General features: G+C 36.3%; 2 protein-coding genes across 5 annotated transcripts; one reads left to right on the top strand and one right to left on the bottom strand.

The window, feature by feature from the left end:
- Positions 1-676: 676 nt before the first annotated feature.
- Positions 677-18,751, bottom strand: LOC116427629 (osmotic avoidance abnormal protein 3). 4 transcript variants are annotated; one of them, XM_031978184.2, is made up of 7 exons: positions 18,369-18,751; positions 14,075-14,146; positions 7,915-8,681; positions 6,772-7,455; positions 5,344-5,843; positions 3,732-4,210; positions 677-3,191 (listed from the first exon to the last, which is right to left on the bottom strand). In XM_031978184.2, exons 2-6 carry the CDS (start codon positions 14,144-14,146, stop codon positions 3,810-3,812), a joined length of 2,424 nt encoding a protein of 807 aa, XP_031834044.1. In that variant the 5' UTR covers positions 18,369-18,751; the 3' UTR covers positions 677-3,191; positions 3,732-3,809. The 4 variants fall into 4 exon arrangements, with proteins under 4 accessions (XP_031834044.1, XP_031834045.1, XP_031834046.1 ...); XM_031978185.2 differs by having other exon boundaries at positions 14,020-14,146; XM_031978186.2 differs by lacking the exons at positions 14,075-14,146; positions 18,369-18,751 and adding an exon at positions 9,452-9,721.
- Positions 18,752-19,194: 443 nt separating this feature from the next.
- On the top strand, positions 19,195-26,752 carry LOC116427651 (uncharacterized). Its single transcript, XM_031978234.2, has 8 exons — positions 19,195-19,451; positions 19,514-19,648; positions 19,723-20,183; positions 21,919-22,239; positions 24,221-24,382; positions 25,380-25,577; positions 26,104-26,259; positions 26,345-26,752. The coding sequence occupies exons 1-8, from the start codon at positions 19,349-19,351 to the stop codon at positions 26,447-26,449; spliced, it is 1,641 nt and encodes a 546-aa protein (XP_031834094.2). The 5' UTR covers positions 19,195-19,348; the 3' UTR covers positions 26,450-26,752.
- Positions 26,753-26,970: the final 218 nt, after the last annotated feature.

The raw sequence follows: 26,970 nt of genomic DNA on the forward strand, positions 1-26,970 counted from the left end.
GCCGGCCATTTTCGCGGGCCAGGAAAGGGAATCGAATTGATGGTTTGCATAATTATGCAAACGACGATGTTCATTCCATGTTGCATCTGCTGACTCGTCGATTTCTCAATGAAAAATATTAGAAAACAAACGATTTACAAAAAGGAACACTATGTTCTTATATGTTTTACGCTAGAACTATAGGGTCTGACAAAATGGCGGGTGCTAGTTTTCTTATTTCACAATTACTGATGTGTTAACCCTTTGTTACGGTAAATGATAAAATTTGATATTTATAATTAAATAGTTTAAATTTGAATATTTATAATTAATAAATATTATAATGAACTTTCTATAATGCATCACTATGTGAAATATTGAAGTAAAATAGTTTTTTCTTTTAATCGATTAATTAAATTATGTAATTAAATTAGGTTCATCAAACATTGTCTGTGTTTTATCAAAAAGTGTTGAATATCGGAAATGATTTTAATAGTAAATAGTTTCACTTGAATATTATAATGAATATGCGAATAAATCAAAATAAATTTATTGCTGCAATTTTTATGATAGATAGGTATAATTTGTTTTAAAAAATGTCCATGTTCGCGAAGAAATGAGGTGAATGTTCATTATTTTGGTCTTGATGTTTGTAAGATAAGAAGGAAAAAATGTTATGAACAGTAAAACGAATGTATGACCTTTTTTACTTTATTTTATGTACAGTCAGGACTTAAATGCAGAGCTGTTAGTTTTCCAGTTTCATGTTTTGCTTTTTTGGAGAATCGTATGTTTCCGCAAAATGTAAATTTTCTTTAGAACAAAACATCATTTTCTTACGTCAGCGAGACAAAGAAACGTTCGAGATAAGTTTGAGAAAATAGGTGCAACTCGTTAGATTCCAAACCATCTTAATTATAACACATATACATATCATACATATCATTAAATACGTTAAACAATAAATTTGTTCCCTGTCGGTTTTTCTGTATCAACAAGAAAAAGAATTGACTACAACACCAATCAAGTATTCTCATAATTATCTATCTATAAATCATCTATTTATTCCTGGTTCAATGAATAGTTGTTACGGAATACAGATTATTATTAAACCATTCCAATATTCTTAATTGGATTGCAAACGTCAGCATGATTAATAGGAAATTCATGTCACTGCCAGCTGAACGAAGCAATCGCAATTAAATTTTACATTTAGCCTTCATGTTTTTTAATTAATCCATAAAATATCGAAGTTGCGCAAATGCTCACGATCTAATTAATCAACATGGAAAAATAGCAGCTATAATCAGCATGAAGCAACATTTACGTAATCGTTCAAAAGTTTATAGTTGCACATTGTTGAAACAAAAAATAATCACGAAGTAAACAGGTATCTAAACGCATCTTTCATCCGTTGTTTATCGATCATTAAATCCTTCAATAATTTCGAATTACAACAATTCATAAATATGCATAATTCATTAATAAAATCTATGTCAAAATTGTATTAATAAAATCAATGTAATTTATTGATAGAATTACTAACCCTTAGGCATTATTAATATTACAGGTATATATAAACAAAATAATTAAAATTTCCATTACAATAATCAAAACCTTTAATAAATTTCGCTATCGATAAGAAAAACTAAAAGAATGCGACTAAAAACTTTTAAAACGACACCGTTGCTCATGTATACACGGATTTATATGTACAAGGACTATGTACAAAGATTTACTGACCTACACATAGAGAACCGTGAGCGTGGTTTCACGGCTTTGGTCCTTTCTCTGGCACTTTTTTAGCGACGCGCGTGTGTCGAGTGAAAACCGTCGGTCGCACACCTTAAATCTCCCGACGCCGGGATTTCGCAAGAACCTTTATCGCGGAACGATTAATCGAACCGTACCGGCGATCTAATGTATTAAAAATGTGTGTACGTTCTCTACATCGCGTGACCCGGCTGCTCGTGGTTTCTCTTTTTACGCCCGCGATTGCATCGATCGTTTCGGCCAATGCGAACAATTTTTCTTTCCACTAGGAATCAAAGGTACACCAGCTTGCAAAATAGTAGAGTTTTCGATATCCTAATTAACACGTTGAATGCCGTGGTGGTTACCGGTGACCTCCGCACAAATTCAACTACTGCAGTTCCTTCAATTAAACGGTGGTTACTTGAAACAATTCCTGTATTGCAAATAACGTTACCTAATGCAGTGACATAAATATGATTCAGCAAGGCAAACCTGCGATGATATGAACACAATTCAATTCAATAATTTAATATTGTATTTCTTTCGTTTCGCATGTCCTGCAGCTTAAAATCGTGCGGCATTCAACGTGTTAACACGAGGAAGCGGTTAATATTGTAGCGAATAAAGCATACTCTGTTCTGAGACGACATTACTGAATTTTAATTCATCAAAATATACGTTATTCGAAATGTGTATGGAATTCGTGATATCTCGTTTACGTTTTTGCTTAAAAATTGCTTCTTTGTATAATTGTGTGCACAACGATGTACGTGTACTTTCATAAACCTGTTGGAATTCCTGTCTTTTAACACCTCTTTCGATCCTTCTTTGCTCGTGGATATCATATCGATGGTCGTTCACGTAATTGTCATATTGCTCATGGGAAAATAATAAAGATTCGCTGATGATTAAACTATTTTTTATCGTCTATGACTATGATGCTTGGAAAAGTGTGGTTTCGGGTACCACAGCGATTAGATTTTTCGCAAGAGTTTCCTACATCGCGCTTGCATGAAACAAGAGGAAAGAGGAGTTAAAATATGGCTCGTAGAAAATTTCTGTAGCTTCAGACTCGTTGGAATAAATATGTTGTTGTACAAAGAACAATGTGTTAATCGTTTTTTTTTTAATAAGGGAATATTATTTAATTTTACTCTATTTTTAATAATTATTCAAATGTGTACAACTTCCAGTAACGTGGTTTGACCATTTTATATATTAAGATAAAAATAAATTGCACGAGCAGACGAGAAACATTGTTTCTTAAGAATAAATGTAAATTACTAATAACATTTGTAAATTTATTCGAAAATATTATTAATTTCCCAAGTCCATTGTCAGTGAGAATGGCAATTTTTGATAAACTCTCCGGTCGTCGTTAAGATCCCAGTCTTCTGCGTTTTCAGATACGATCTTTACCACGCTCCGTCGCTATTGAGCGTTTCAGATGTTGCTTCCTGAAAGAACCACGACAGGCATTAATTTCGTTGGGCCATTTCAATGGGAAGGTCGGCGGAAAAAGTTGATTAACATATTACGTATGAAATCGATTTGCTAGAAAGATACGCATCCTAGAAAGCGATTTGCGCGTTCCGTTTCTTACGTAACGAAGTAAGCGACTACATTAAAGTGCTTAATGTAAATTCAACGTCTCCAAATATAACGTAATGTGAGTACAGCGTCGATCACAAAGTGAGTAATAAATTACCATTATAATACTGACAATTAGTATCCAATTACAAATAACTTATTGTCAGTTAGATGATTCATTAATTATTGTCATTAATTAATTAATTGAATTTTACAATCAGTTTATAATCTGTATAGATGTGACATCAAGTAAACAACAGAATTTTACAACGTTATACAAAATAAACATGATTAGCCTCATAAAAAATAAAAAATTATGTATTACAAAATGTTGCATTACAGATTGCAGAAATTTCCAAAGTTTTTCCTAAAGAATATTTCAAGTGCACAATAATTTATCAACTAACCATTTGCACATCCTTATCACAGACATCCTCCAAACATTATTGCCCCCAAGTTTCATCTTCGTCTCTACGTGTCTAGTATCAGTAGGTAGGAGAACGAGTGTGCCCAACTAAAGTGGGTCGGTTCCCGTCGGCTTCGTTTTCGATCAATCTTGATGAAAGTTTGTCCGACAGAATCTTGTTCCCGAATTTAATCCCTCCGTTGGTGCCTTGCGGATACGAAGGCAACGCTTCCAGTATCCGAGGAGGATTTCTCTTGATAGCGCTCGGGAAAAGGCCCTTGGTCATCGAGTTCTCCTCCAACAGCCAACCTGGCCTTCCGAAGCGAGACATTGGCAGATGGGGGGTAGGCTTGTAGCTGTCCACCTCGCCAATCACTGGTGCGCTACTTTGGAGATTCAGAGCGTTCAACTGCTGATAGTTGCCGCCGAGTGGAATGAAGTCCTCGGACCCTCCTGACCGGCTGATCCGGCTACTGGAATCTACAAACGCCATACTCTATCTTAGCATAAGGCCATTTCAACAACAATAATCCTAATAATCGAAACAATAGTTTCGAAAGAAGTCTGTCGACATCAGTTTCCAATGCAAACTAATCATTCCTCTCATAGTAGCTTCAATACTAGAACTACCAGAGAGGTCAAAATGACCCATTCCTGATTGCTTCGTTAATAATGATTAAAAACATAACAGATAATTCTCTGAGAAATTACTACAGAAATTGATTCAGCAATAGGCAATTGTAAATCAACAGAAACCTCAATAGTAGTACTGTTGGAGTTTCCATAGAAAAATTTCAGAAAGTCTGACTATTCGGTAGTTCTAGTGTTAACCCCCTGGCCTATGATTTCTTTCTCAACTCTGATCGATACAGCTACTTTGTCATTAATAATTTATTGGAAAAAGAGGAAAATTCTAAGCATATTCCCTTTTAACTATAATAGTTGATTACAGAGGAATTATATTTACTTTGAATTCGAATGAACTGAGTAATATATGTATTTGTTGAATCGTCTTGAAAATCTTGATCACGAGTCTCGCTCGTTGTTGTAGGGTAAGGGGTTAATGCTTTCACGGCTTGGAATATTACATTCATAAGTGGTTTTCGGGTGAGAGCCGTGTCCAATAAGAATTTGTTCCCAACGTTTCGCCATTATTGCATCTGGCTTCATCAGGGACTAAAGACACACTGATACTGATGTGTACATAGGAAGACTGTCTTTATATAGGTACCTGGTCCATGTTTTGGATTAGTAGTCACCAGTAGTTTTTAATTGGTCAGCTGAAATGTCAGCCACTTATGAATGTAATATTCCCCTCATCTTATTTCTCTTGAATCCTCTTGCATCAGCTATTCGTGATCAGTAGACCGATTTTCATGCAAATTCAAATTTTCAAGAACAGAATTAAAAAAAACAGAATTACGGTGGAAGATTTTCCCGAAAATATACTATAGGAAGCAGTATTTCGAGTATTTTATAAATTTGTTCATGTTGGGTATCCTATGCAATTGTACAGTTTCAAATTCCTTGTTAATGCACGGAGATCCGCAGTCTAGTGATCAGATTATGAAGAACTATCTTGGGTTTCAGATTGCAAGCTACCACAAGCTTACCGAAAGTTTTCGCTTCCCTAACGTGTGCCAGGATTTTGTCGATTCGGTTTCGACGGAAGTACGTGTCGACGATGTCCGGCTTCTTGGTTTCCTCCTGCTCGCTGCTTTCTTCGTTGTCAGCCTCATTGCCGATCTCGTCTTCGGCGTCCTTGCCGTTGCTGTTGTTGTTGAGATCGGGTTTGGAAGGCGGTATGGAGTACTGTATGTTATCCTTGAGGACTAACGACGGTGGAGGAAGAGGAATATGCGGCGACACGTCGGGCAGTCTCCACCGACCTAGCTCGTCGCACCAGGTCGCTGCAGCTCGTACGACGGCAACGTCGCGGAACGGGCAACCGGGACGAAGATGAGGAACCATCGCGTCGCATATCTGGGACGTCAGCAGCTCTCTGCGAAGAAGATCGCGACGTTCCGCATCCCAAGAAGCCTGAAGATCCGCTGCCTCCGCTTCCAATTGCTTCGCCCGTTTCGCCATTCGCTTTAAGGCATCTTCTGTTGACCTGTCACGGAAGGTATGCTAATTGATTATCTTGAAATTAATTGTACTTGACTAATTGCCTCTTAAATGAATAGAAAAAGTGAAGATAAGTGAAGATAAAAGTGAGGAAAGGATTTTCATACTTTGCGATCAGAGTCAACTTAACACGTTGACTGCCACGAGAATTTCTAGTGTTTTGTATAGTAATACTTATTCTTTAATAACAGAGGAAAATGGTATTGAAAATAATTATTAATGGTTTGGTATCGCAGTAGTTATATTACACTATTATCTAGCTACTTATGTTATTAAAAATCTTTTTATTGCAATTGTTCTTTAGCAATTTGGAATCTCCGGTCGTCGGTGACTACCGTGGCGGACAACGTGTTAACACGTTCGTTACCAGCGTTTATTTCGGTGAGGATCTCATCAATTCTAATATTTTATTCAATCCAATAAATCTTCTAAACAAAATATCGAGAAAATAAAACTGGAACGAGTTATTGAGTTCCTAAATATAATGCCGTAGCTTATAACTCTAAATAACCATATCTATACGATTAACCCTTTCCACTCGAGAGATGACTCTCAGTCACCGTTTGATTTGATGCAGTAAAATTATAAAATTTGATATTTAATACTGAACTGTGTATAATGCATCGGTGTGTGAAATATTGGGATAAAAAAGCTTTGTTTCTCAATTTACTTGTGATTTCTCTTTGGGTTCATTTAAAAAAACATCGTCTTTGTCTAGTTACAAAATGTTAAATACTTCTAGCGAAATACTTCCGAGTGCAAAGGATTAATTTCATTTGCTTTATGTAAAATATAAGATTGCACTCGTCACAAATATGTGACGCTGGTAGCGAACGTGTCAAGAAGTTAGCCTGCGAAGTGAAGTAAGAACTTCTATTACTAACTAATAGTTCCCAAACATTTGTCCATCTAACCTAAGCTGACCGTAGACTTGGAAGACACTCCCATTGCCCTCCTGGGCGCTGGACTCCAAAGCTGAAGCAAGAGCTGCGAGTTTCTTCCTCCTCCTCTCACGGCGTCTCCTCAGCTCCGTGTTCCCTTGTTCCTCTCCTCCGATAGTCAACTTCTCCAACCTCTTCAGGACTTCCTGCATGGCTGCCTGCTGCTTCTTCTTCCGTTTCTCCTCGCGTTCCAGGCCCTGCTCGCCCATCGGTTCCTCGGAGACAGCCTTGGAAAGCACGTTGTTCATCGTTTGCGTTCCACTCTCGAAGCGAGACTTCAAAGCTTCCAGCTCCTCGCGAAGCCTCTGGGCTGACAGGTTCGAATGCTCGCATTCCTTCTTCAATCGCTCGACTTCTTCAACGACCACCTCTTCGTTCGCCTCGATGACGGGAATCTCTTTCGGTATCGAATTAGCGTCGCTCGATTCTAACAGGGAACGAAGACGCTGCAGCTCCAGTTGATACTGCCTCAACAGAGCATCCTTGGGATCCTCATTGATCACTGGCTTGTTCTTGATGCATCGGGCTCTGGCAGCGTACCGCAACGTGCTCAGGGTTTCCTCGGCGTCCACGTCGCTGGGACTTATGCAAGCGATCATCAACGTCCTCGCGTTGCCACCAAGACTGTCTCTTAAAAGCCTTGTCAGCTTACTGTCCCTGAAAACGTATTTTGAGCGTTTAATTCGCTGGACTGTTATCTAAATCAGAAAAATCAGTGCTCGCATCTGTGTTCTCAGAGAAGAGAACAATTTTGCAATTCTAGTTACTATCGCACTGTGAGTTTAACCCCTTGGCGTACAATGACGAGTGAGACTCGTGATGAAGATTTCTAGACTAACTCGACAACAATCAATGTTGTTCATTATCCACGGGTCAAAGCAAACAACTAATCTGCTATTATCAACGTATTACCTTCAAATGAAATTTCCACTTGAAGCAGAATGAAAAATTTCGTTGCATTTCTCCCAAATTGTCGATAGTCAGATATTACACGAGGTTAGCAGGTAAATAGTACGCCAAGGGCTTGATCCCTAGTTTAATCTAAAAGTCATCCACAATCTCGTGATCGCCTTCCAGCTACATGCCTAAACAATTAATCTCTTTCAAAATGTATACCTGTAAGGCACATGTCGTCCATGGCCAGCAGCCAAAGCACTAATCACATTTCCCAGCGCAGACAGGCTCAAATTGATACTAGCTGCTTCCTTCAGCCTATCCCCAGTGGCTCCAGTTCTAGCCTGCCTCTCAGACCCAGCCAGGTCCACCAAGTGCAGCCTACCTCTTTTTACCGCGTTCTCCGTTTTACTGTCATCGTTGATGGCCAATGTTTCCAGGGACAGCGTCAACACCGCGTGGCTCCTAGAGCTGGCTGCATTCATCTTAGTAGCCGCAAGCGCTCTTCGCCTATCCCCCTGCTCGACCAAGCGGGCGCATTCCTGCGCGTCCTTGACCGTAGTCTCTCGCAGGCCACCGGCCACGTATGTGCCGCGGCTCGGATCTTCCTTCAGCGTTAGGAGATCGCTGTTCCCGTCTTGCAACAAATCCCGTAACTTTTCGTTGTAGATCTCCAGGTAGCTAAGCAGTGCCAGGTACCTCATGTCCGAGCTAGCGGTCGACGTGGCCTCGAAGATGTGGTCCAGGGTGCGCTCGATGAAGCCGCGCATCGTGTGCGACTTCCCGCAGCCGGTTTGCCCGTAAGCGAACACCGTACCGTTGTAACCGTCCAGGACTGCTTCCACGATCACCGAGCCAACGTTCTCGTACAATGACTCGGTGCTTGCTTCTGGGCCGAACGCCGCGTCGAACTGGTACACTTTGCCGGTTCCATCGCTCGGACACTCCAGGGTGCAGCATTTTGTGACGGGGTCGGTGGTTACCACGTTCTACGAAAATTCGAAACGATCGTTAGATAACGGTGTCGTATCAGTTCATTGAGATTCGTATTATATGGAGAACTGAAACGTGGCTTCGTGGGTTTTTGTTTATTGAGGTTCATCTAGGAGACGTTGGGGAGAGTTTGTAACATGTATTATTGATAACGATGAAGTTAAGGGTATTACAGCTTGTTTGAACGGCTCCTCTAATTAACACTAGAACTACCGAGCACTGAAATTGACTTTTTGAAACTTCTCCATGGAAACTTCAAGAGTGCATCTATTCAGATTTTAACAAGCTTATGGAGGTTTATTGTAAGATTTATTGTATTAATTTTAGAAAAATTGATATCCATTCATTTAGATTTTGGAAATTGAAAAATTAAAGATAGACAAAATACACTTTTGTGTTATTGTATTAATAAAAATCGACGGAAACATTGACTAAATAATGTTTATAAAATTCAATATGCGTCGAATTGGCGCGTTTAGTAAACCTAGTGTTAATTGATTCACGATTCAATTTGCATATTGCCAAATCAATTTCTTTAATAACTCCCGGAGAAGCATCTGCTATTTTGTTAATAATCGCGAAATGAAGAAATCTGGAATGGGTCATTTTGATCCGTTCGGTAGTTCTGGTGTTGGTCACAGCATTTTATTTTTCCCATGCGGGGGTAATGTACTTTTTTAGAGTTGCGTAGTATATCCTTTCGAAAAGAAGAGTCATTTGTCTTTCAGACTTCATTAAGGTGTAAATTACAGTTTTATTGACTCACGTCGTTGTATAATTTACCAGCATAATCACACTAAGCGTAGGAGGAACTCGTGCGATATTCGACGCTGGGAAAACTACATATTTAACAAGCCACTCTGTATTTCTTTCCAGAACCGTTTCAATACTGAAATATGCTCGCTAATCTATAATCTTATCTCGAAAATGTCGCGCGTTCCTCAACATTTTCCGTTTTTTATGGCTTTGACGCATGCGAGTGACGTATGCGTGTTACGGTCGCGTGTGAATCATGGTGACCGAGTAAAATAATTCACACGGCCAGCGAAAATATGACCAGCCAGCCAGATGACTAATTCCTATGTATTTACGAAACTCGTCTCGATCGATTGTCCTCTGGTCAGCTTGCGCGACATTGCAACAACGTGGGCGCATTAGGCGAGACGTGTCCATTACTCATTAGCCGCGACACCATCAACTCGCCGATAGCTCGTACCTGGTTATCGATTCGGGTTCATGGAAATACTAAAGGAACTCGTGGAACCGTCGTTACAAGTTCTGTTTTTCTTTTATTGCAAAAATTGATTCACTCGGACACCGCGGTTCAACACGTTTAAGTCCAATCCATAAGAAATCGAATCGATCGCAGCTTGTCTTCGGGTGAACCAAAAATGGCCGACGCCTTATTCGAAAGAAAGATGGCGCACGAACTTCATTCGCAATGTTGGCCTTTTTAAATCATTACCGAAGTAAGCTTCTAATCTTTAACACGTTGACTGCCACGAGAATTTCGAGCGTTTTGTTATAGTAAGATTTATTCCTTTGTGATAGAGGAAAATGATATTGGAAATAATTATTAATGTTTTTGTATTACAGTACTCGTATTACTCTATTATCTAGCTTCTGAAATAATAATGTTCGATTATTCTTCAATTAAAATTCTTTTCTTTCTTTTTATCTGACAAGTTAATCGTTAATTTTGAAATTCGTGCGGTAAAAATAAAAAGAGAATAAAAGGCGACCACAGGTCTCAAGCATAACCGGAAGTGGCGTAATAATCTGAATACCAGTTGTCAAGCAGTGCATACATTCCAAGAACGAAATTGGTTCGATTACGTACTTAACTGCATGACTCGCACATTGACACTCGTGTTGGTGCACACACAGACACGTGTTGTACATACGTGGAATAGTCGTCATGCACATAGGTAGCAAAGGTGAAACGAACTGCCCCTATCGATTTGGCATATATTCTTGTTCTATCGATACGCACGTGGATGGACAAACAGGGTAAATAATTGTTGCCGCTCGTAGTTCGTCGTACTATGGACCAAACGGCACGAATCAATTGAGCTCGATGTAGACCATTCAGCAGTGATTCTCATCAGTGGATCTCGTGATGTCAATGCATTTAAATCTGCAACTGCGTATACAGTTGCAAAGAAGAATTCACCAGTAGAATTTTAACCACGCACGATTAGCTTATTTTTAACTTGAATATTGCTTAACCGGAAATGTGAATTGAGTGTGAATTATTTAATAACCACAATTTTTATTGGTTTATAACCCCTTGTCTTACGATTTCTTTCTCAAATGTGATCGTTACACCTATTTTGTCATGAATAATTTGTTAGAAAAAGAGAAAAATTCTAGGCATATTTTATGTCTGTGTTTGCTTTTAAATATAATAGTTTATTATAGAAGAATAATATTTACTTTGAATTCAAATGAACCGAGTAATATTTATGTTTGTTAAATCACGTTGAAAATCTTCACCGCGAGTCTGACACGTTGTTAGAAGGCAAAGGGTTAATAACCTTGATCATTACGAAATAAATTCGAATATCACTGGTTTCTCTATACGAATCTAATAATTTACAAGTAAAACTATTTATCTATAGTAATATATCGCATTTTAATATAATATAGTTCCTAGACGAGATACAGCTAACTCGCGGAATTCTTTTTGTAACCGCAAAAACCTTTTTCGCGCTTAACCAGGATCTTCTTCGCGGAAATTCGAAACTTGAAGGTTTCAGATCGCGACCCAGGGCCGTGAGAAATGTCTCAGCTCAAATTCGGTTTCCGTTATAGACAGATATAACGAACTCACACAATTTTTTTCGGTGACCGCAAAGTTATTTGTCACACCCTGTGACGGCCCTCTTCACAGAAGTTTCAAAGGAGAAGGTCGGGGAACTAATTCGTGATCATGTGTACAACTCATAGCATCTTTAGTTCGGTGTCCAGTAATGTCACAAATTAAATCTCTAATTCAAATATCTAAAATGCAATTCAAACTGATCGTAAAATGCAAGGAACAAATGTTATTCTATTGAAACTTCTAGTGACCTCGAAATAGGCGTATTATATAATTTTTCTTTATTTTTTTGTCACGTTAACACGTTGACTACCACGGTGGTCACTAACGACCGGAGCTTCGAAATAATCTGAAAACAATTATAATTCATAAGACAACTGACGTCGATGTTTATCTTTGTTACGAAGGTGTAAGTGGTACGTAGAACGCTGATGTTATGGGAGTCAACGTGTCAATATTCGAAATAATCAAATAAAATAAGATAAAACAAAGTTTGACCAAGTTTTTAAAAATTTGCCCTACTGCCGGTTGGCTGAATGTTGGCATCTATGCACTGTGTATTCACAGATCACCGATTCGCCGGCTAGCGTGACCACTTGTAGTTCATTGAATATATTATGAAATGGTAAATCTAACGACCGACGGCTAGTTCCGTGATAGTCAGGGGAAATGTTGATAGACGTCCGATAGAAGCGTGCTGATGCATTGGAGTATAGAACGGGTGCATCCATGTAGCAAGTGTAGCTCTGTTTTTGTCCCGATAACTTGTTATAATAAGAACACTTGATAATCGGAACTCTAGTTATATTTGACATGACCTTTCTGTTTAGTAACTCGGTCGCCATCTCTACATTGTGGCTTGGAACGATTTCGAAAACAAAAAATATGCGTCGCTGTTCAATTATGATAGATTCAAAGTAGATAGCAGTGAGACACAATCGATGACATTGAATACACGTTGCTTGAATACTACATTGAAACGTAGCATCTATAGTAAAGTTTTCTAATGTCAACTAAAGAAAAACAGTAATTCCTTTCCCTCCCTAATTACAAACATTTTCAATGCAGCCTAGAATTTATACCAAACAGATTTTAATAATGTAATTTCATTTCTCATCTGTATATTAATTATAATTAATTAGAAAAATTCCAGTTATTAATCGTATCACATCTTCCATGAACAAAACTACTTTTGTATCGGTGAATCAGAAGTTAAATAAACATTTAAAATAAAATATATACATACAATCGTGAACAATTTATTTCCATACCGTCTTTTAACAAGTGAATCAATGGTAAAATAATAACAAGAATAACAAAGATGAAAACAACATTTTTTTCACATACAGATGAACGTTTCCCTGTTCATCAAACACGAAAGGAGTTCACAACCGAACAACATAAGACCGCGTCCAGACTTATTACCACGACCTGTTATTTAGACGACTATATAAGTCATGTGTGGTAGATAAATTTAGACAAGATTGTTTCAGAAGATGACATACATTTAATAGAAGAAAATGCCCATTTGCAAAATAATGAATGTCGATAAAAATCTGTAGATATTTATGTACAACGATCTACTTTAGTAACAGGTCATGGTAACAGAAAGAGATATAAAAGGTACAAACGCAGCCTAATAAAAGATTCATCTAATCCAGTGGTTCCCAATCGAAATTACAAAATAATCAACTTATTCAAATGAGGATAGATTGGTGCATGGCTTCTTCCTTTGTGAATATTTAATACCCCGATAAATTCAATTTTCTATCGAAAAAGTTTTCAGAAGTTTCAAAAATTCTCGTCTGGAAAGGGGTTAACCCTTTATACTTTAAAGGTGACTCTCAGTCACTTGATCTAATACAGAAAAATTATAAATTTTTATATATAATATTAAGCTTTGTATAGTGCATCAACACGTGGAGTATTGAAATAAAATAACTTTCCTCCTTAATTCATGTATGTCTTCTCATGAATTAGTTTCAAAAAACATCGTCTGTCAGAAAGTGGTGCATATTTCTAGTGAAAAACTTTCAAATGCAGAGGGTCAACATCTCATTCTCGAATTGCCCCCCTGTCCCACGTGAGGAACCGCGGGTCTAATCTCTCGACAGACCGCCCCCTTATTTCTCAATGGCCCGTCCACACCTAGCCTACAAAATGTTCTTTTTGCGTTGCGACCGCAGAAGTGTCATTCACACCTCTAGCGTGGCCCTCTCCGTAGAAATTTGAGACTGAGGATCTCTGAGGTCGGCCGAGGCTGGCGATGGGGATTCGATAAAAAGGGAAGCGACTGTTCGGGTACCGTGCCCTCGTGAAAAACTACTCGCACGACTCGCAATAGTTCCGTTCCGTGTTTTGTCACGGTCGCTAGGCTACAACGCGCTCGATATGACGATGACCAGGTTTTTCCCGTGGAACTTGGGCAGATAAGCGAAACGTGGAAAAGAAGCGATGGTATATGCGTGCATTCGGTGCACTATCGACGGCCGAGGTGCGAGCGTGGTACTAACGAAGCAAGGGGCCGAACGTGGATCCTGTTCCCCGTCTTTCTCTCGGCTGACGTACCCTGCATCCCTGCTGCAGCTCCCGCGTGTTCATTGGCCGGCATCTCACGGCCACTTTCACGGACTCGCTCATCTGAAAATAAAAATAAAGGGAAGAAAGAAAGAAAGGATGGTTATGCACCCGTATATACGCGTTTCGTTTTAGAACGCGAGCCACATATGCGGTGACCTTGGAAACTGGAATCCTGGTGGAGAGGATTTGTGCATAGGTCGAACGGGGTTAGGAATTGAAACGTACCGTTCGTGTATATACCTTTCAGATGTTCAACACTGGAACTACCGAGCAAATTGATTTCTTTTTATTTTTCTGTAGAAACATCATAGTGCATCTATTCAGATTTTTATTGGTTTATCAGTCAATTCGAATACGTCTGTCATCTTCTAAATAATTGTAGGAGGAGAATTCAGGAATGTTAACCCATCTGGTAGTTCTAGTGTTGAAATCACTTATATTGAATGGTTCATTGGGATTCTAAAGGTACCTTGACAAGGTTTGATGTTATAAAATCATGTTCGGTGATGCCAGTTTTGATCGAATTATAGCAGGCAGTTGAGGCATTACTAAATCTTTGATAAAATTATATAATCTGTAAATAGTGAATAATGTGAGCATTGATTCAAACATAAATTTATGTTGCAGTGACGCAAATCTTCGAATGTAATTAGTAGATAAATGATCATGTATAATAGTATATAAATTGTTTTGTATAATTTGCCAAAGAAAAATGATTGAAAATCGTTGTTTTATTCCGACACAGATTGACCTTGGACGAATGCACAATGATTAGGGTGTATTCGACAGACATTGTCGATAAGATCTGAAATGCCCCTAATTTCACGGCTGCGCGAAGCTATGGGTCACGACAACTTAAAGCAACACTTTTACCACGAACGCGTGCTATTATCACATCTTGTAATCAGTTTTCTGCAAAATAGAAACTTTAGTTTCGGAATGCGAAATATTACGATTAAATAAAGCCTTCTAGCTTGTTTTTACTTCTGACATCTTCGATGCTATCTTGTTTCTTTTCTCAGCTAGACAGAGTAAATCATTTCTACCATTTATGAATTCACGGAAGAGAAGTATTTATTCATAAATACCATGTTCGCCTTGAGTCTCGATTCTTCGGTAAAAAATTTTGAAATTCACAGTGAATTTGATATAAGATGCAATGTTTCAATTATTTTCTTAAATATTTTACTAAATTTACATACCTCTTTCAGATAGATTATAAGTCTAAACTGAATTTTTTTAACACATTGCGCGCCGGCCCCGCTACAATGCGGGATTTTTAGTCTACCATTTAATCGCTACTCCTACATTAATGTAACATTTTAGATATGTATAACACAAATCCAAAGTAAAATTAAAAAATCAAGTTCCTTACTCTTTTTCGTAAGTTACAACTTTTGGTCCAATTGATGTTTAAAAATATATAAATATTAGTATCAATATTGATAATTAAAGTAAATAAAAATATAATTATAGTATTACTATATATTAAATAATACAGAGAAAATACGAATACAGTAAACTATAAACAATAAAAAAATAAAATAGAATAAAATAATTGTTTGCTAATATAAACTATTTGTTGGTTGTAATCCTTGACCTTTTTTTGGTTAGGAATTGTACCTATATTAAAAGTTTGTGTGCTCGTTGTAGACTAATAAACATTATTGTTGTCATTCTCCTGATAATCGATATGTCAAAGGTCATCCTTAATTTCCGGCGACCAATTTATTCAATTTTGAACGCCCTTGTCGTTGACGCCATTGAGTACCCGCACTTTTCAAGAGCACCTCCTTTTTTTGCCTGTTAAGCATTCCGTTCGTGTGGTGCCAGGATGTATGGGTTGCCCTTGAACCCGGTTACGCTTTGAATCACCCCGAATTATGACGTCTACAATCGCGTTCAACCACGTGTTTACATTGAATCGCGTTGCAGGTCTATGGAATTCTATAGGATAAATTCTATAGGATAGGAAATGTGATGCTGGTGTGCATGAGATGGGGAGAAATTAATTACAAAGTACATTGACCCTCTATAGGTCGAATTTTTGTTCGTGACTATAAAAAGAATGTGCGTAGTATAAAATTAAGAAATATCAATTTGTAAATACAAATTAATTAAATTTAATTAAATACAAAGTAATTTTGAAATTACAATGACGTTGAACTTTCTCGACTGAGCGTATAAAAGTTCAAGTTAATTAATTGCTTCATTCCACTCGCCATTTTGCTATGCAAAATAAAATAAATCAACAAGATACCAATATGTCACACGGGCCCATATAAGGTTAATGTTTCGGAGAACGTTTCACTGAAGAAGTATTACACTCAAGCTAACACTGTATTTTGATATTTTAAATAAATTTGTCATATTTTATAATTTGATAGTAGAATACACGACTATCTTAGGTAAGAAGTATAGTTAAGATTGTCATTGTATAACATTGTCATAATACAAGCAAAGAGTAACAATTTAAATATTCCACAGAAAATGTAAACTGTATTTAATTTATTGTTATGCTTTCCTGTCAAATACTATCATTTGCTAGTATCGTGCATATATGTTACGAATAGAATGAATAATAATAAAGTAAATGTAAAATTCAAGAGTGGAAGATGTAAATAAATAAACATAGTGCATGTACTTTGAATAATAAATGAGCTATAAGGCTAATAATAATATTCATATCCTTGGAAGTATTGGAACATACATTTTAGAATATAAATAAAGACAGAGATATAAAAAATGTAGGGAATTTTTATAAGTACAACGTTTCAAACATATACAAATCTACGCAATAGAAATATTATAAATATTACACATAAATACATATAAATATAGTTTAAAATAAAATTACGACATACAATTAGCAACACATAATTAGTAAAAAAAATAAAATCAACATGCATAGATTTATTACCCCATTATAAGAATATATTTTTTTCAATTTACTAATTGTATATATATACGTTTGATAATATTCCAGATAACATAATATATAAGAAATTTCACAGTGCTTATACAGTAATAGTAATAAAAAATTAATGTTGTGCTAGAACAGGTCAAGTGCAGATAGTTAATGGGAAAACAGTAATCATATTGGCGTTGTGAATGTATTATACACGTGGCAAATTACATTACGCAGCAGTTAAGAAAATAACAATTTGTACACAATCATGTAATGGTATGCTAAGAATGAAGTTCTTAAGTATGAGTGCATGTTACATTCATTCCGCGTGCTATACATCGTGCTTCCACTTGATATATAGACGAATTCCGATTACGGAGGGTAGATAAGAAGGCGACCCTCTAACCGAGTAAACCCTGAAGGTTGGCCTAATAAAAGGTACACTCGGGTTACCTATAGTTGCGCCTATAGCAATCAGTTGAATCGTAGTACTGACAGTTTCACGCGAATCTTGTAAAATCGTTTAACGAACGTTCTTCATCAACACATCACATTCACATTCATCGTTATGCACATTATTTCTTACAAAACTGTCGAAAACATTAACACTATTTCTACCGAAGGTGACAAATGGCACCTTCTGAAACGTTATCTTAAAATTATTTTCCGAATTTAGTCGTATATTCTGAATTGACTTTTCGACTTGTCCAATAACGATTATAAAATTAACTACAGGAAATGTCCAAAATTTAATTTAGCACAAATTATTAAACTGAGAAAATAATTTTAAATTAAAACTTCAAAAGGTGTCTTTTGACACCTTCAGTAGGAATAATGTTAAATGTCTTGACACGTATTTACTTTTGCTTCGCAAATTTGGAGAAAAGTGTTATTCTTCAATACTTTTTATATAAATTATCTGAAACGTGTTTACATACAATACTAATCACTTCCCACCAAAAAGTGTTGACTATTATCCAATCAGTACGATAAAGGTTTAAAGAATATTATTCCAGTTTCAGTTTATACAAAAGTTCATTTTTTTATGTAAATAGAATGTTATTACATGAAATGTATACAAAATGTGCGCAGCTTAATCATTTGTATAATGTATTTTTCTGCGGCGCTGTAAATCGAATGAACTTTAAACAGTTTAAAAAGTGATCGTTCGGGATCGTTATCTTGAAATGGGTCGGTCAAATTAAAACGAATGGTGTTCAAAACATTGAGAAATGTGGTAATTAAGTATAGTCGTCTACAAAGTGACCATAACATAAAACTACGCGATTCCAATGAAAATAACATAAAACGTGAAAATACAAAAAGCGGTTTCACACGTGACGCGAACTGTAATCTACTCTCTTCACCACTTACTTCAACGGAGCACGTAGTTTCTTTCTCGACATATGAGTTGTTCTAGAACCACAAGGGTACACGTTCTCATGTGTCTCGATAAAATAATTGAAAACATGCAGTGCACCGTGTGACGAGCACACCTGAACTGACACGCAACTTTCGATGTTGTGAATTACTGACACCTTCGTTGACTTGCGCTTATTCGAAAAATCACAGGAGTGCGCTCGCGCACAATCGTCTGATGTTCGATTGGTTGCTTAGAATCGAAAGCATGTGCTTTGCGCTATCAAATATTGTACACCGCCGATCAAAATACTTTTACTACTCTTTCCAACTATTAAAAGCCATCAACGGAAATGAAGGTGACTTTCTTATGTTGTGATATTCTATGGCCGGTTCACAGCGCCAGGCTCGAGATGCGACAGAGTCTGTAAATTAACTAAATCCTTCGATACACGTTTATTTTATCCGTCCTCTATTATTATTATAGAAATATTTTTATTAGATAAAATAATAAATATAATATTTATGTTGAATATTTTGCAATATGTATCTTATCGACTACATATGCATTTTACATGTACCTTATGCAATTTGACGTTACTCGTCTTACGTAAAACACTTATCTATTTTATTATTTGCACTGCACAGTAGCAGCGGCAAGAAAAAAATCTTTATTCGCAAATATATATTTTTCTTCAAAACCCTGATAATTATTTCACAAAAACTTTTTACATAATTTGGTCTTCATTCGTGCTTTATTTAGGTAATAAGTAAAGGCTCGATAAGAAATTTAATTAATTGTAAGATTTGTTACATATCAAGCATAGTAAAGTATGTAAATACTACCGAATTAGCCATTGAATATCAAAATACAAGAAAGATCTTTTATTTCCGTTGGTGATTGTCGGTAATAAAGTGGGCTAATAAAATATATTGATCATCAGAGCATTTTCGTTTGAAACGTTTACATCTTTTTTTAATAAAAATATCTTGTTATGGCCGGGTACAATTTAAAAGATGCTGACGAAGTGAAGGAATATTTAAAGAATCTTCACATTGAATATAAATTTGGTTGCTATAGTGAGAAAAATCCTGAAGGTTAGTGCATCACCGCTAACAATTCTAACCTTTTAATTCAATACTTTAATATCTGTTTACAGCTTGTCATTTACTAGGGGACTATGAAGAAAGTATTACTGAGGATTTGAAAAAGGCTGCCGACATATATAAGAACAATTGTGACGAAAGAAATTATTCTAGGAGTTGTGCAAAATATGGAAGTTTCAGGGTGGTCGGTAAGTAAGATAAACCTATAGTTGGTTAAATTATAACGTTATAGCAATATAAAAATAATTTTATGTATATACAGGTAGAGGATGCGATAAAAACATTGCAGATGGTTACAAATATATGAAGAAGGGGTGTGAACTCAATGATGCACGGGGTTGTTATCACGCAGGTGTTGTTGGAGTAAGTCCTGAAAAAGTTGAAGAAGACAGAGCCACTCAAGTTGCAAATGGAATGAAAATGCTTCAAAAAGCTTGTGACTCTAATCAGCCCGATGCATGCTTTCATTTATCAGGCATTTATTTAATAGGAATAGAGGGCTATGTTAAAAAGAATTTAAAAGAATCATATAGATTGTTTGTAAATTGTTGTGACAACGGAAATCCCTACGCTTGTGCAAATTTATCTTTAATGTATAAGAATGGTCATGGTGTGAAACAAGATATAGAAAAGTCTAATACCTATAGTCAACGAGCTGCTGACTTATTCTATGAATTGGAGAAACAGACAAAACAATTAAAATTCCATGCAGGCATTGAGCCATAATTATTTATTGTTAAAATTAGTTGTACATTATGAATAAATATTGTTGTAGATATTCAGTTAATAATTTCATCAATGTTCACTAGTTTCTCTTACATATTAATACCTTTATCTTTTTTAAGCTGAAGATATTAAATTTAACAGGAAGTTAAATTATTCATTAACTAAATGTTATATTTATATTTCGTGTAACGCCCGTGTAAGCTAAAAGGTGAATTTAAAACATTCACTGTATATTCTGTAATACTCAATAGTGAACAACTGAAATATTCATTTTTACGTAACGTCATAATGATCATTCCCGCTAACAATTAAGTGACAAGGATCATTAGAGCAGCGCGTATTCACGAGTTTTCTTCTAGCGAAAGTGAAGTTATCGCGTAATTTTTAAATTAGGCTTTTTACAAATATATGTCAGAACTATTAATGTACGTATAAAATATTTGCCCCAAAGATACGATTCTACAGTATTGTACGAGTCGGTTGTAAAAATGTTGGAAACGAATGATTAGGTTAATGATGCCCCCAATTATGCTGTAAGCGGTCGCGCGTCACTGATTCCCCGACGCTAAACAGCTGGCGAGTACAGCACATTCACTCTCAGCGAGAAAGTCGTGTAGAAACCTTTCGTGTTCCTCACTTACATCGTTAGGTTACTTAAAACTGCCTTGCTGGTAACATTACAACAATCCGCACGCTCCCATCGCGGCTAGAGAAATGCGTTAATTACGTATCACTATCCCCAGTCGGTTTAATGAATACTTGCATAGTTTCCTGCGTTTCATGTTTTCTCCCTAGTTTTTTATTTAAAATGATAATCAAGATTTCCGTTAACACCGGACAGGTGGTCATCGATGACCGGAGCTTACAAATTACTTGAAAACAACTACAATAAGAAAATCGATGTCGAATAAAAATATTTAGTAACATAAGCAGCTAGATAATAGTGTAATACGAATACACTGATACCAAATCATTAATAATTAGTTCTAATACCATTTGTCTTTGTTATGGAAGAATAAGTATTACTACACAAAATGCTCGAAATTCTCATGGCAGTCAACGCGATAAATTCTACCAATGACACCATAATAAATATACATACATTTTAAAATCGAACAAAAAGGAGGATCAAAGATGTTTTATTAAACAGCAAGAGCATTGAACGCAGTCAAGGATACTCTTCGCTTTAGACCAGACTGACCAGTTTTCGAAAACTGACTTGTACGTTGATTTCATATTCTCAAAGGGCTTTGTAACGCTTCGGAACAGGAATAGTCGCTGGAAAGATTGTCTGATAGAGAAGTTATACCGTTTAAATTTTTGTTAACGCGTTCAGTGCCACGTGTACTATACACGGTACACGCCAGTTTCTGTAAGAAAATATTTTTAACACTAGAACTACCGACTTAAATTGAAATTTTCAAATTTTTCTATAGGGACTCTAAGACTACAGCTATCGAAATTTCAATTGACTTTTGCTTTGATTTCCGTTACTAAGTCAATTTCTTCAGTAATTTCGCAAAGAAGCATTTTCTATCTTTTCAATAATTGTAAAAGTATAATTCACGAATGGGTCGTTTTAAACATAAAGGAACAACATCAAAATATATAAATGTTACCAAAAACTTGAATATAAGTTAATATTTTATTTTAAAAAATCAATAGAGTTCATAAGCAAAATATAACCGAAATTTCCGTGGCACGGAACGTGTTGAGAAGACATGTGCATTGATTTACTGAATTAAGCAGCGACGAACGTGACTTGCTCGAGAGGAACAACAGTGCAACAACATTCTTGAACGAAGACGTTCAAATTCTACTCGCCTTTTACTCTCTCCCCCGCCTTTATCTGTCTTTCCCGTTCCGTGCCCCCTTCTACATTTTCAAAAGCCCCCTCCTCGGCGTCGGCCGGCGATGCCATAGCAAAGCCGATTTAAAGCAGTGTTCCCTTCATCATCCAACCAAACTGATCATGCGGTGCTACCTGTTCACGTCCAGCTGCGCGTTTGCGGCTATAGCCTTTGTCATCTTCATCAGCGACCTCGGTACATCGGTGAGTAGGTCTTGAATTGTTTTTCTTTGAGAAATCTCTGTGCGATTCGTAAACCGTATTTTCCAATAATTTTCGAAGCGCTTATTTTGGACCGTTTTGTCATTTGCCACAGATTCTTTGTACCGTAGTATTTTAAATCGAGTTCGAGGACAAACGGATGATAACTTTGAGTTGCAATCTTTCTTCTATCTATGGAAGGTAGTTGAACAAATGGGACACGTTAAGTGTCATGTTAATTGCTTTAACCTTTTTATGATAGTTTTTATAGAAAACGGTAATTAAGATATTCATATCTCATTTAGGTATATTTATGTAATTGCGTCTCGATGTTTTAAGGTATTAGTGTTTGATGTACGACTACAAAGGTGCTTCGTATTAAAAAGAAGGGAGATCCGGTTTTTCCAGCATTTAATCAGAGGCGACGCGCAAGATTTAAACCAGTTTCCTTTATGAGAAGGCGCACGCCAGTTTTCTCGTTTTTGAAATGATCAATTGATTATTATTAGCACGACACAAGTATTTATAGAAATTCTATACAGAAATGCACTTTCAAATTACAAAACCACGTGAAAATACAGTTAAACAATTAAACACTGATTAACTTGAGATAATTACTTTCTAAGTGATTTTTAATATCATTGACTAATCGGTTTGAAGATAAGATGTTATCAATGAAAAATTTCCACAGTTTCCGTCCTTTTTACAGCAAAATTACTGATTTCACCAATTTTTATTTATCCGCCTATCATCAGCATGTTTCCCGGAACTGTTGGTCTAAATTTATTTAGAACTTGTTTCCGGTATGTATTGATGTTAAAACATGATAAGTGCAGTTTTTATCTCTTGATATTATGGAAACTTTGATATTTATTCAGTTATGAAAAGTTACAATTTTTACAAGAATAGATAAGTTGTTATATCTTTCCTTCTTGCTCTTCTATAATTTTATTCCTTTTATTATTTTTTAACTTTAAAGCAATGTAACTTTACGAATAAAATATAAGGCAATAAGAAATAATTTTAATTGATCATTCAAATACCTAAATAAATAAGGTACCATTGAGTAGCATTCATGCGTAACCTATTGATGATAGTGTTATTACTATGTAGTATTATTAATCAGTTATTCTCTTGCTTTATTCTTTCAGATAATAGAACTACATAGTATCATTACTATGTAGTATTATTAATCAGTCATTCTTTTGCTTTATTCTCTCAGATATTAGAATTACAAGGCAAAGTACAACTGTGTAAATAAAAGTTCGTAATACTTTATGTAACTGAAAATCTAAAAAGAAAGTAACATTCGTCAATGTTAAATTATAGTCGGAGCGAGGTCAATAGCGAGACTCTTTTCATCCATTCCGTTTTCTACTTCATCTTTCAACTCCATTTTTGGCGACAGTTTTAAAATTTCTTTTGTCTCGCGGAGGAAAGTCAGTAATTTCGTCTGGCATAATTGAAGTGCCCTTGGACACTCCGCTAAATATTATACTACCTTTAAAAGGCACAGTCAGGTTCAGCAAGATTCATAACACGGAAATATCCTTGAACCACTGTTAAGCAATAATCATTTTTCCTTCAGAAGTCATTTTTTCTTACATTTTTCTAGCACTGAAAATCAGTCCTTGACATTTTACATCGATACAATCTCCCTTTTCGTCCTGTGCTCTAGAGAGTTATTAACGCAATTATTTAAAAACATGCTGCTTACACAGTTAAGATCTTAATTGATTCGAAGAGTAAGGTGCTCGGAGTTCTCGATGCTTATCGATCGAAAGTTACATAAAGTATTTACACAGATGATATCAGGAGAAGTTTAATTGAAAATAAATCAATGCATCACTGATTAAACATTTTTAAAACTTATTCAAGTGTGTGCATGGACAAAGTATATGATTATAAGTCAACAAGAGTTGAATAACGAGTTATTCTGAAGAGAGGCAAGAGTGTTTAAAACGTCCCCCTCGTATTTATGCAGGTGGCAGGCGATGAACTGTCGAACAACCTGATCGATGTGGATGTCTACTATGAGTCACTGTGTTCCGATAGCAAGCGATGGCTGAGAGTACAATTAGCCGAGTCGTACCAAATCCTGAAGGATTACATTCGCCTCAATTTTATCCCATACGGGAAAGCATCGGTAAGCCTTTATGTCCAATTACAGAGTTACAATTGATTTTCAACAAGATTTTAAAGTTCCACGTGAACAATATTGTTTGTATATAAAAGTGTAATGCACTGTGTATCATATATTGTGAATATTGTTAACAATGAATATACATATTAATAATAAAAATATAAATTTCGTAATAAGTGTATAATTAGCATTATATACTATATGTATCAGAAGAAATAGAACTATGGGAATCTTTATCAAATCTTGTGCTCAGACGGATTGATAAAAGTTTATCGAATTCAATTTCGTGTTATAAATACGTAACATATACAATTCGATGATAAGCAATAAATATCTCTGACATTGTATTACATAAGCATACATCAAAGATCCGTTTCATAATTCGTAATTCATAATTCGTAATAATCAATGGTTCTTGCGAAATCATTAACCTTTTGTCCTTACAATATCGATTCAAAGAAAATATTTTCTCTATTTCGAAACTATTCCGCGTTTGCAAATATAACTCTGTTTCCTATTGAAAAATCACCTAGCACAATCATTATCTGCCAACGTAAATGATATAATTATATTTGTATCCAGTTCATTTCGCCTTTCATTAAACTCTATTTAATACTAGAACTACCGAACAGTCAAACTGACTTTTTGCAATTTTTCTATGGAAACTCCAACAGTGCTACTATTGAGATTTCTATTGATTTACAATTCAGTTTGCCTATTGCTGAATCAATTTCTGTATTAACTTCTCAGAGAATTATCTGTTGTGTTTTTAATAATTATTAAAGAAGCAATCAGGAATGGGTCATTTTGACCTCTCTGGTAGTTTTAGTGTTAAGATCCAACGACGATACTCGTGTTGGGAATTCTAAATACTTTATTGATTTACCAGTGTATTCGTGATTAACAGCGAATGTGTTAACGATCAAACAATTTTAACGAGTCTAGTCCCAAAATAAATCGTAAGGAAAGGAGTAAACAGTAACCGATCGAGAATTTACAGCAAACAGCCGATGAAGCGACCGGCCGATGGTCATTTGCCTGTCAACATGGGCCTGACGAATGCAACGGTAACAAGGCTCAAGCCTGCGCCATCCACGCGATTCAAAAAGAGGAGCCTGCCGACAAGGTTCAAGAACTCACGGAAAGAGTCGTAGTTTGCGCAATGTCAACCAGGTTCCCGCCGTCGGAGGTGGAGACGGTAACTATTCGATTAATTTCCCTTGAAAACCGCGCGACTCCGCAAATTGCCGATCCCACCGTGTCATTTCCTTGCGCAATCTCTTGTTAAAGAGACGGTCGAGCACGAAGGATCCTGCGAACAGACGGCTAAACCTCTGTCTATTCAGCAGACAAGTGTTGCATTTAAATATTTATCCTTCTCTGGCTTTCGTTTGCCTAGAAGAAAGAAGATAGCGAACGAGGTCGTCGTTTATCGTTAGCACTCGACGACTGGATTCATAAGATTTGTGGAAAATAATTTTCTTCTACTTCCATCTGTACTTAATAATTAAAATTAAGTCTTAAATCTCTACTTAATAATTAAAATTAAATAAAGATAGTTCATCCTTAAGTAGAGGGTTAATGAGATTACTTTCTTGAACTTTAGTTTGATTTTCTAAAGGCGATTTATTGCATTCAATGAAATATAATAAAATTATGAAAATATAGTAAATGGGTCAGTGAGAAGAAATATTGTTTGCTTGACGATTATCTCGAATTTTCAGTGCGCCGAGAAGTTATGGGCAAGCCAGAAAACGCAGGACAGTATCAAGAGTTGTATCTCCAGTTCTCTAGCCGACGAGTTGCTCGCTGAATATGGCAGGAAGACGGCTGCTTTGAGTCCGCCGATCTCCTTCGTGCCGACAATCGTGATCAACGGAGTGAGTATTTAAAATTCATTACGATTTATGTTATATCAGAAGTATCGTACAATCCTTTAATTGTCTTTTATTTATACGCCCGCAGGTGTATTCTAAGGAGAACCAGAATAAGGCGCTCAATAACTTCCTTAAACTAATTTGCGACAATCTACAAGAGGGAGCGAAGCCGTCGGAGTGCAGCACCGCTTGAAAATAAACGATTGCTTAACCCCATCGCCACTGAAAGCTCCGTATAGTGGGTCACTGCTTTTTATACAAAGCCTACACTGTCACCGTTGCTGCTCATTCAAGGGGTCACTATCGTTGGCTATTCATAGCTTCCATCCGAAAAACAGTTGCAGTTGAATTTTATTCCACTATTCGTATTTGTACGGGAATCCCACTAAAACTGGCGAGCTGTTGTTCAAAAGGCCTTACACGCTTCAAACGTTTCGTGTACTGGAACTGTTCAACTTAATAATACAGGAATAAATAATTTCGTATAAACGAAGAACGAATACTTTTACCAAGGGACGCAAAAGATTTCTTGCGATTCCTTTTTTACTCCACATTTAATAATCTTATAAGGTGACTTCCACGACAAATTTATTAGGCCCCCTAGGTCTCAGTTATATTCTTTAACGCAGCGAGACCAAAAAAATTCGAGCAATTAATCTTCCGTATCCTTTTAAGCCTCCCTCATGGCACATCTGCTCAAGAAGGGAAAGCAGA

This window comes from Nomia melanderi, chromosome 1 (genome assembly GCF_051020985.1).
Source record: "Nomia melanderi isolate GNS246 chromosome 1, iyNomMela1, whole genome shotgun sequence".
In the NCBI taxonomy this organism is placed as follows: Eukaryota; Metazoa; Arthropoda; class Insecta; order Hymenoptera; family Halictidae; genus Nomia; species Nomia melanderi.